Here is an 11,858-nt window from a genome sequence, read left to right on the forward strand (position 1 = left end):
CCAAAGACCCACAATCTCTGAATTCCAGGGAGCATACATGTAGCATACCCACCAAAAAATTGATGTCACTCCTTGCAACTTTATTTTTCAAAACGATTGATAGCAATTGGTGCATGATGTACAGATCCACATGTTAAAACGTCATCTCGGATGGTTGCTCTTAAGATAACGCTGATATTCAGTGTGCATAATAATAGATCTGCTGTTACCTAATTCTTTTCCCATAGAACACAGTTCAGGCAAAGTTCAGTTTCTTCATATGAATGTAAAATGATCTAGGTTTTTTCAGCAGCGATTTTCTGGAACTAGTTAAAACTTGTCAATCGTTTTTTCACGGTTGCAAGCAGGGTAGGAAAATTAATATCCTTATAGACAGCAGACAAACAAAATATTCATCAATAGTTTTCGAGAAAATTGCAATATTTTACATGAATCTTACTGCTTCTTTTGCAAGTGAGGGAAAATATAGTTGATATTTTTCTTAAAAGCATAATACTACAGTAGTAAGTACTGTAAAAGTAGAAATTTTCGCGCAATTAATTTTTCGTGCTCTGGGTTTCCTTACATTGATTGACCCGTACACAAAATGAATATATTCGATGTTGCAATGTTTGTGGTAGCAACTTGGAAAGTGAAAAGCGCAAAAATAAATGAAGCGCAAAAATGTCAACTTTTACACAGTATTTAAACGGGAGAGAGAGGGGGGGGGGGGCTTTTGAGGCTTTTTGTTAGGAAACAAATTTTAAATGGTGTCATTTAAAAACAGAAACATGCATCAATTGAATAGTATAAAAGATATTGCTATCAAGGGCTATTTTCTGCACACATTATTTATAAACAACAATTCATACATACTTGCTATGTAACAGCCTGCATGATTGGTCGAGAGCCAGGCATAAACAACGCTAGTGCCCGGTGGCCCCAGATGTGCGATCGCGGGGTAGGGGAAAATCATGTTTTTAAATAATATTATGTGTAATTTTTTGTTTTTATTTTGATGAAATAAGAATCGCAAAATGTTCTGGTACATGTATATTTTCATGACTAAACGGTTGAATGCCCTCGGGCTGCAAGCGGCCCCTCGGGAATAAACGACCGTTTAGTCATGAAAATATATGAATGAAACCCTAATTATAACTTGAGATGAGCAACTGCTTTTATTTGTACGTATGTACCACCATATATTGCAAACAACCAAGTGTTACATGTACATGTATACACTAATTTGAAAGCTGTAACATTATCATACAATATGAATAAGTCCACAAAGGTAAAAGATATTCCAAAATTGATAAATTTCACACATGCTTTTACAAGTTAATCCCTGAGATACAAAAATATGAATCATGCAAATAGCTAATAAATTTCTAATTTGTGGTGAGAATGAAGCAAGATAATATTTGTAGGATTCTGTAAATTGTATGCTTGGAGTCTTAGAGATGGCAAGAGCTTAGCATGAGCAGCAATTAGCGTTGTCTTGGCCCCAAGCCTCAAGTTATAAATAGTAACATCGATGTTGAGGAGTAGAGTGCAGATTACGATTTTGTGAAAGTAAAATATATACGACTTGATGGAACATGCTTAACAATGGTGATGTATGCGTTTTTTAAAGTCACCTACTGCAGGAAAAAAATTGTATTTCCCTTAAAATTTCTAAAAAAAAAAAAAAAAAAAGGTCACAATTTCTATGTATTTCTTTATTTATGGAAGCAACAATTTCCCTCAAAAGGCTTGAAATTTCCCAGGAATGAGTTTCCTGGATTCCACTTTTTTTTTAAGATAAAGATAAATTTTGGATTTATAAAGCGCCTTTCTCCAGATCTTAGAGGACTCAAAGCGCTGTAATTTCGCTGCAATGGTGAATCATCACAATCAGATCGCATCAACTAGGTTGCTGCCGAACGGCGCACACCTATCCGCATTCAGATTGTAACATCCACCAATTATCTGTGCAGCTCCCCAAATTCCATTGGGTGAAGGAAGTTTTTGATAACCAAACAACTAATCACCGATTTTTGCGATACAGGAGGAAACCAGAGATCCCGGAGAAAACCTGCGAGAGCGAGCATGGAATCGGGATAAACCAAGTGCACATGAGTCCTTGGGCGCTCCGGGCTTGAACCCGGGACCTCAGTGGTGCAAAGCGAGGAATTACCGCTGCTTAACTCGCCTCCCTTTTGCAAGCCAGTTCATCATACATGTAATTTTGATGCACTTTTGATAGTTGTGGTTTGCAGTCAGTGGCATTATTACAGTTCCAAGCTATTGTGTAAAAGGTCTTGAGGCTCAGGATATCAGTTGATGAAATGGATGATAATAAATTATATAGAAATTAACAGTGAATTTATGTTTAGAATATTAGGCAGTTCAAAGATTTTAATATGGTGTACATTATAACATATTTATTCTTGTAGTCCACAAATTTGACAAATTTTGATTCCTTTTGAAAACCTTAATCTGGTCTTCATGGTCTTGTTGTTCATTATGGAGAGTGTAGGACAATCCTCCAAAGAAACACCCCTCTAATCACCACAATGGATGCAGTCAGCAATCTCCTTCCTGAAGCAAATGAGAACTAAGATATTACGGAAAACCTTGTCCCTAACGAACAAAGTTTTGAACAAACTAACTGCATCCAATGAAACGAAATCAAAAATCCTTAAATATCACCACATGTATGATGCACATGCTAGAAACCGGAAACATAATGATACTTACTATTAAACCGGAAGAGCCATGTCTCTGTGTGACAGGCATATTCAGCTCAACATAATTTTTAATTTCACTTCTAGGCCATCAGCTAGTAATTAAACCTCGCCCATTTTTTAATGAAATAAAAGTCTGTGCACTGATCCATTAATGTCAGATTTGATAAATACGGTGTTACTAAAATTAATGGTAAATGTATGGAGCGCATAAGTGCTAGATCGCTATTAATATCAGAATTATTAAACCCTTAAATTATTTGGACTCAAATCAGCATCTAGAACAGTGACATTATCTGACTGGCAATTTATGCATCTTTTCTTTTTTTTTTCTTTTTATTAAATTTAAATCTTTTTTTGTTTAATGTAATACTAATTAGAATTATTATCTAGGGGTCATTTATTTCGTGGAAATGACTTTTGGAATGTGTGGGTGTAGGTAGAGTTTATCAATTGTGGCAGACCGGAAGAAATTGGACAATGTAATTTAGATTGAGGGCAGTGTTTACCAAAAGGTAGCTTTAAAATCTTTCTTATTCAATTTGAAAATGAAAAGTGATGTTAGTTTCTGGCAGGCCCGTATTCATTTTTTTGTGGGGTGCGGATTTTTAAAATGTGGACTTTTATGCGGGGAGGAGGGTCGATTTTGTGAAAAGTGGACCTGCTTCCCAAAATCTGGACCTCTTTTGCACCAAAATAGCATAAAAAAGTAAACCTGATTTTTGCCTTTTTGTGGGGGGGTGCAGCCTCACTCATCTGCGTATGGGACTGATTTCAGGCACCAAGTCTCACATTGGTCACTTTGCATCTGCAGATCCATCAGAAGATAACTTTGTGATCAATTTGCATCCCCTACTCAGATATTATCTTATGGTTATTTGAGATCCTTCATTGATGATTGACCCAATTCCCATGCACTGAGTGTTATGGCAACTAACTCAATTTGGTCCGGTCATTTTGATTTAATATGCAGAATGGCTATGTTGATTAATTCTTTGTAACTTGACTTTCACTATTTGTAGTGTACCATATACCTGACATATTTGTAGTAATGACTCGATCTTTACTCAAAAAAGTGACTCAATTACAATGGACTTGTAAATGTAAACAACAAATTCATGACATTTGTGTAAAATTCCTCTCATGGAAGTCAATATACTAGTAGTTAATGGTTTGTGACTGTGTGTCATCTTTCTGTTGCTCATTTGATTTGCTTTCATTTCAAGAAAATAATGACTTGAGTAAAGATGAGTTATACATGTTGACAATCAAATGTTGTCAGAAGGTGGATGGAGGATTAGCTATTTCCGTCAATCACATGATCGGTATGTTTATATACATACCTAGCCTTGGCTTAGTGACTGTCAATATTGAATCTATTAGACAATTTAAGATCAACTCTTAAAACATTTGTGTAAATAGACTATTAGAAAGGCTAATACAAAAGCCCTTCAATATTACCTGCGTGATTGTCAATAGAGGTTTCTCACACATATGTTTACTTGCCTTGGCGGGGTGAGAAGTTAGTCATCTAACATGATTACATAGTTTATACCTCCGTCTATAGCCCAGAAGAAAATGACGACCTAAAAATTTTGACACAATGAGCTCATTTTTAACGAAATCAATAGTAGGAAAATGCAGCTAATTTGCTATTACATGGGGTGAAATAGAATACGAGGCAATCCTAGATAGCTAATAAAGGCTTAGGTGAAAATACAATGTCTGCTACAGCTACAGGGTTATTGCGTGAACTGAATTGGTAATTAATTTGCATGACCTGACTGAATGTCTGACTGTGTTCTTGATATTAGACGTGGTAGAGATGCTCATAACATGCACGGCAGCCATCTTGGATATCTGTGAGCAAATTGAAGATAGGATGTTGTGTAGGATTGTGGGCATAGCAGTATCGCGTTGCAATACCAATTTGTTGGCAGTGTTTTCATAAACTAGAAGCTTTCCGTAATAATGCCCGTTCATTTGACATGCCTATAATTGGAACGAGTATTCCTCCTACTATCTCTCTTCTGTTCAAGAAAATATATATAACTTGTGCATGAGAAGTTGAAAACCTAGGAAAAATGAAAGAACACCTGAAAAAATATATATGAAACATTTTCACTGGAAGGGATGAAATGTTATGGAATGTAAGATAGCTTAAAGCAAGCATCGGATGTTTTGACGGCTCTTTTCCTTCTTGAGAAATACAACATCTGTGCTTTATTTTATGGTGTAAAACAAATATATCTTAGTTAATATTGTCCCAGAATAGTTATATTATTTATGGAAGAGCAAACAAGAAAGCGTGTGAAATCATAATTGGTTTACTGTCCGATTTATTTTCACATACATTTTATCATGATAGAGCAGAAGGGTCACCTTTGCCAGAATTTGTGCAAATGCAATTTTAAGGTGGTAGAAAGGGAAAAAAACTTGAAAAAAAAAAAAAAAAATAAATGTCGGTGATTTAACGTGCGCTACACCTAAGTACCAGCACACTTCAACAATTATTCCGCTGCCCCATTAGGGTATCAGAATCATTTCCGCTTCCACAAGTCCGCAACTGATGCGCAGGTACTCTCAGCGACTTAGATTGAGATTACCCCCAGCAGCTCCCCAATTTACACCTGGGTGGAGTGAAGCAATTGGGAATTGAGCAGTCTTGCTTAAGGACGCAACACACTGGCCGTGGTGGGGCTCGAACCCGCAACCTTTCGATTATGAAGCTAGCGCCCTAACCATTTATAGGCCACCATTATCAAAAAGCTCCCTTGTTCATGTTGTCAGCTTCCGGATATCTAAATGTAAGGGAGCGACCCAGATCCATGAAGTTCTATGAACGAATAGTTTTATTACGGAGGGACCGGGGTTAAAAATGTTGATTTATGTTGCTACTATTTGCTTAAAAGTCATTAATGTTATTTTGACCTGCAGTCCTACATCTGCTTTCCTTACAGACTGAGAGGGAGGGGATCAGCTAAACATGAAACTAGTTGATAAACACTTCATTGATCTTTTTGTTTGTTCTCTAAATGAATATATATGTATTTATACGACAGACATTATTGTAGTAACCGTCCTAGATTCAGTCTAAAGATTTCACTTGAAAGGTTGTGTATTACAGTGTTTATTTGATGCTTCAAACAGATGTACGTTTATTTCAATATCTAAACTAATTTTCACTTTTTTTTTCTTCCCTCTATTTTATCCACAGCCCAAACCAACCAAAGGCAAAATGCGTATCCATTGCCTAGAAAATGTCGACAAAGCGCTGCAGTTTCTCAAAGAGAAACGGGTGCATATGGAGAACATGGGTTCCCACGATATCGTCGACGGCAACCATCGTCTCACACTAGGTCTTATATGGACAATCATCTTAAGATTCCAGGTAAAAATGCAAAACAAAAGCAAAAGGTGGCATTTTCTGTCTTGTCTTGATTTAGTTGAAGGGAGTGATGAAGACATGATTCACTGTATAATGTATTGAAATAAAAGTGTGTGGCTAAAATTACTTTTGATTTTGGCTCAACAAGTCAACAACCACTATTTTTAGTATTTGATACAAAGTTCTGCAAAATGTTTTTAATGTCAACCAACAAGCCTCTTCTATTCAAGACAAGACAAAATTCGGGAAATAATCATCTGAGGATCTTGAATTTTGCTCCAGAGATGTTGGGATGATAATGATGCACACTTTTCAAGGGATGATGGGGGAAGGTAAGGGAAGTTTAAGTGTGATGGTCATTTGTCTGCTCTTGAGATGGGTCACTAGAATATTGAGGAAACATGAGCGATTTCAAAAGCCTCTCTTCAAAAGCTTGACATTTTGTGACATAATTTAGGGAAAAGTGGCAGATTGCAACTGCTGGATATACCACTTCTTGTGTGCAAATTGCATTCTCATCCCCTACATTTTAACATCTATGAGCTAAGTTCAGGATTCTCGTATATGAACAAAATAGTCTTAAAAATTGAAGTGAAATTTTGAGTGCAAGTTTCAGCACCCTCAGACGCAAGGTAGGTCAATAGCAACACATGCGATTATCTTTTGCAAAGGAAAGATTGTCATGTGGTCTTTGGTATTCAGTGATGCATCAGTAATTGATAAGATCTTGTTACGGAGCCAAGGTCTCGTAATGAAATAAATAGAGGACATGATATTGAGAGACAGCTTACAGCTTCAAGATGGGTGACGTCACAGGAGGATGCAGAATGAGATGTTGTGAAAGGTGAAGTTGTCAGGTGATGTTAAAACAATCATGCTGTACTATTTTCCTAAATACTCTTACAATAGACAAGACACAACAAAAAGAGGGAAACAATGGGAGAAGAAAGGATAACGCCTCCATTTTGATAGACTTTGAAGTTTAAAAAATTGCTTTCCAATATTTTAGATGCCATTACAAAAAATCTCTCTTTTGGTATGGTCCTGTATAGGCCTAGTTAAAAGAATTCCCAAAGAAAAATATACGTGGGTAATACTTTATGTTTGCATATGGTTTCCATTATGTAGCCAGATGCAGCTCGCTTTCTAGAGCAATCGCATCTGCTCATGGCTGTCACATATTCTTGTGATGTTCATGTTCTAGTTTACTGTTCAAGCATAATGAGAGCACACATATTGTATTACTATAATGTGAATACCATCAGACTATGCATCTATCTTAAATGCCTGTCTTATAGCTGTTCTGATTGGTTGATTATATGATGTAGTCATCTGAGTGGCCAATTAAAATACAGCTTATAAATAATAGTCCTCTTCAGCCCTACCAGCATTCTTACCATTTTGCTGATTGGCTCAATAAATGGTAATATAGTCTTCCTGTAACCAATCAGTAGGTAGTATTTATGGGGTTGATCATCTTCAACCTTAGCAGTATTCTTACCATGTTGCTGATTGGCTCAATAAATCGTAAAAATCTTCTTGTAACCAATCACCCGATAGGACTCATGGTTTAACATTACAGATTCCCTGTCTATGTTGTAATACACAAAATTAGATATTTTAGCAATATCAATTTCAACTGTTTTTGCAGTTAATTGGGCTATCCATTAAAAGCCAAATGGTCCGAAAATATTTTTGCCGGCTTTTGAATTTGTGACTCTAAAATGAGCCTTGAAAAGCGTGAAAATAGAATGCTCATGAAAATAACTCCCTAAATACAGTTTAACAAATAAAGTGAAATCAACTGTGGGTGTTGCGATTTTGCAATATCAGAATAACATTGAAACTAGATCCACAAGTAGAACACCTCAGATGTTAGATCACATGTGAAATCGGTTTGACACTTTGTATAGCTATCAAAACTGCCGCAAATTCATGTGTGCTGTGAGCGTAGACGGGCTTAAAATTATGTTGCATAGAGAATAATTTGGTTGCACACACAAGTTAACTCGTTTAGAGAGAGGTCAAAGACTAGAATTCTCATTTGTAAAAAAATTTCTCAGTTTTGGTACGTAAAACTATGTGCCTTTTTTTTTTTTTATCTCAATGCCTTGATCTACATGTCAAATGGTATAAAGTCGATTTGATTTTCAGATTCATTTGGCATTCATAACATTCAAAATGCATATTAAAAATTATTCTGATTTTACTTTGCGGTCTTAATTTTTCACAATTTTAACGGTTCTGAGCAGTTTTGCAATTTCAAATAACTACATTGAAGCCTTTTGTTAAAAATTTTTTTGTGGGCTTTTGAATTCGGAAGTAGTTGTGAAATCACTAAACGCACAAAAATAAAAAGCAAATTATTTCCGGCTAATAATCAAAATAGTGCAAAATGAAAAACCCACACAATGTTTTCAAAGTCAAAGTAATCCAAATTCTACTTCAGACAGTTTCGATTGTTGCCTTGGAAACCGACAATCAAAACAACCGATTAACAGGCCATAACAATACCTGTATTATACCTGGTTGCACGCTTTGTTGCCGCAATTGTAAAATGGCCCACTCCATGTGCATCCAGTTGTTTTTGTAGTACCTGGTAGAGCAGCGTGTGTTTTAAAATATTCCTTTATCATTCAGCGCACTTTAAAATTAAACTGAAGCTACCAACTGACAAAAAGTAACTCGGCAAACAATTATCAATGAAGCAAAAAATAATTTGTCAAATTTACAGTATGGTAATGTTTGGTGCTTTCAGAATGGCAAAACAAGTTTCATTGTAAAATCATTAAAAGTATGCTATAAAATAAAGAAAAATTTAAGGAAACAATAATTCATTCACACATATTTGTGAAAAGCAAAATTGTATAAATTAATCAGATGGTTCATAAAGTTGTGAAAATAGGTAGGGCCATATAAATTGGCCTATGCAGGGATGGGACACCTGGATGCAGTGATTCAGACAAACTGAATGTAATAAAGAAGTATGAATTAAATTGACAGTAAAATGGCAAAGCAATATTTTGATGACACTGAATTAAAATGAGAAAAGAAACATAATGTGCATACCAGAATTGACCTAATGGCCTGTCTGTGTGGGAGTAGTGTGAAAAAGCTCTGGATCTCATATATGAAAGTTCAAAGATCATTATCATGAACACAGCCGCTAGGATCCAAAACATGGGCATCTATCAGGACACAGTTCTTTAACCCCAATACATTTATACATACATTGAATGACCTTTGAAAATTTTGGTACAAAAACTTATACTCTGCAACTTGAGGTCAAATTTTGTACTCTGATTGTTTAATTGAGGCTATTGAACTATGCCATTAGGATGAGGCCATTGTGGTCCATATAGTGAATACAGAAAGTGGCTAAAATAATGCCTGAAGATGTGAGATAATTTTGGTTGTATGAGAAAGCACCTTTGCAAATGCAATACTATACCCTGGGGGAAAGTTCACTTATCTGTGTACACATGCAGGTGTCCTGTGAAATGAGCCAACTGACCGTGTGTTATTTTGGAAATCGTTCTAGCCATTCTCCAATAGTACCAAAATATGCAATGTAAATTGCTCGTTCATGTGTGATCAATCTCTGTTAAAATCGATGTGCTTGGTGCCAAAGGTCTTTGTGGAGGAAATGTGACAACATTGAATTATGAGCTCTATTCCTCTTCTGTAACAAACAATATAATGAATCCCCATTTACAATTTTGTAATAACAAGCATCATTATGAAATCTAGCTATAATCTGTGGCCCTCACAGAATTGGCGAGCGCAGAGAGCGAATTCAACCCAAAGGGCGTTGTTGACGCAACCTCTCTGGATGGTAATACTAAAACAACCAAACCCAAAAGTAGTTAAGTGCTAAATAAAATCTGGATGGAAATTGAAATGCGGAAGTGGATATTTGTCAGTTCAGGGAAGTGGTCAGTTCTTGCACGGTTTTAATTCTGGTACCGCATTACAAAATTCATTTTAAAAAAATTGCCTTTTAATTTTGATAATATCAAGTAAAATTCATCTTCAATTTCAAAGTATTTGTTTATTTTTAAGTTCACACGGAGAACCAATTCTGTAAAAAAAGCAAGTATTTTGATCTAAAATATCTAGTCATATTTTATCCATATGGGAAACGAGATGAGGCATATGAAAGAGAAGACATATTGGAGCCAAGAGCAATAAATACAATGCTGAATGAATGGCAGATAGGGATGGACTGACGCTAGCTAGCTGGGAAATCATCAGGATTGAAGGCATCTTTATTATTTAGCCGAGATGATGGGGATGAAATATTTTGAAAATTGAAATATTTTGGTGATAATAATTTGAAATGCTCCTAAGTCAATATACGAAAGCAAAATAGTAGGATTGGTGTAATTTAAGGGAAAATAGAATAAAGAACAAAAATTAATAAAATACTTCATTGTCATTGAATTTTGTATTATACTAATAGCACATAATCTTGACCATAAAATTTAAACCAAAAATGTTTAAATCTTCAAATTTAATTTTTAGTACTACTATTACCACTTTGTTACAAAGTCATAAAATTGCTCTGTAAAAATGAAAATTGAATGCAAATTAAATTAAAAATAATAAACACAAACAAATAACTGAAATAAGTGAGAAAATATACAAAAAGGTTTTAGATAAAAGCATGCAACTTAAATGATCAAAGCTTGATATTTTGAGGGTAGAAAAGGCAAGGTTATGATGTTATTTGTGCACTTTCTGTATGGATAAATATGCCACCATTATGCCTACATGTAGTCCAAATTGACTCAAATGCAATCAACCATGAGAAATCATATTCAGTTTATCAATCACATTACATTTTGCATTGGAATGTATTAAAATTGAAAGCAATTTACCGCATTTTGACTTTAGAACCCCAAACATCCGCAACCCGTAGTGATTTTAAGATAGAATATCTAATAATCAATAAATCTCACAGTGACCTCAAGACAATACATCTATCCAGAGAGGAACCAGAAGTCACGTTTTATACGTGTACTCTGCTATCTTGGGTGAATTTTCATTTCTATATAGATTTTAACAGCAGGGCCCCTTACTGTAGTCATGCAGAGGTGGCCTAGTTTGAAGGGTTCCCCAGGGGGTTTAGTTGAATCGGGTCTGTTAATATAAGTACCGTTATACAATCTAGTCTCTCTAGCGCGTATTCCGTGCAATATTGTTGGCCACGAAATGACAAGAAACGCAAACACACTTAGCCATGGGATCAAAATAAATTTTCTTTCACTGCGAAAGTTCAAATATTGATTGGTTGTGGTTAAGTAGCGATTTTCATGTCTGGTTGTTACCGGATACAGTTCAAATAATTGTTCGGGATGTGGTCCATTTTAATGATTAAAAATGGAGAGGTATTAAAGGAGGAGAAGAATAAGAATTTCTATATGTATAAAAATATAAGATAAGGAAATGCCAATTTTAATAATATAGCTTGATATAGATTATAAAAGCTTGATCAAAAATTAAGAATGTCAAATTGGTTTTCAAGAAATAATGAGAAAAGTTTTGCCAGAGTTAATAAACCCAGTCAATGTCCAGCTGGATGTGGCAAAGTGAAGCGATTCAAACATCCATCATATGCTTAAATGCTACCATGATGGTAGCAATTAAAACCTTATTTCAACGTCTAAACTCACATGACCGCTTGATTAAACGCCTTTAAACAAAATATGTTATGAGGAAATAATATAAATCTTCTGTGATATAGGGGTTGGTTTTGCTGGTAC

The 11,858-nt window shown here is 35.3% G+C and overlaps 1 protein-coding gene across 8 annotated transcripts in view; it reads left to right on the forward strand.

The window, feature by feature from the left end:
* LOC140147081 (spectrin beta chain, non-erythrocytic 1-like) overlaps window positions 1-11,858 on the forward strand; it is a 107,922-nt gene that overhangs the window by 40,614 nt on the left and 55,450 nt on the right. For all 8 annotated transcript variants that reach the window (XM_072168855.1, XM_072168875.1, XM_072168868.1 and 5 more), the window contains one exon: window positions 5,923-6,096. In XM_072168855.1, the coding sequence (XP_072024956.1) occupies window positions 5,923-6,096 (174 nt within the window). The remainder of the gene's footprint in view (window positions 1-5,922; window positions 6,097-11,858) is intronic.

The sequence above is a fragment of the Amphiura filiformis genome, chromosome 1 (genome assembly GCF_039555335.1).
Source record: "Amphiura filiformis chromosome 1, Afil_fr2py, whole genome shotgun sequence".
NCBI classification, from domain to species: Eukaryota; Metazoa; Echinodermata; class Ophiuroidea; order Amphilepidida; family Amphiuridae; genus Amphiura; species Amphiura filiformis.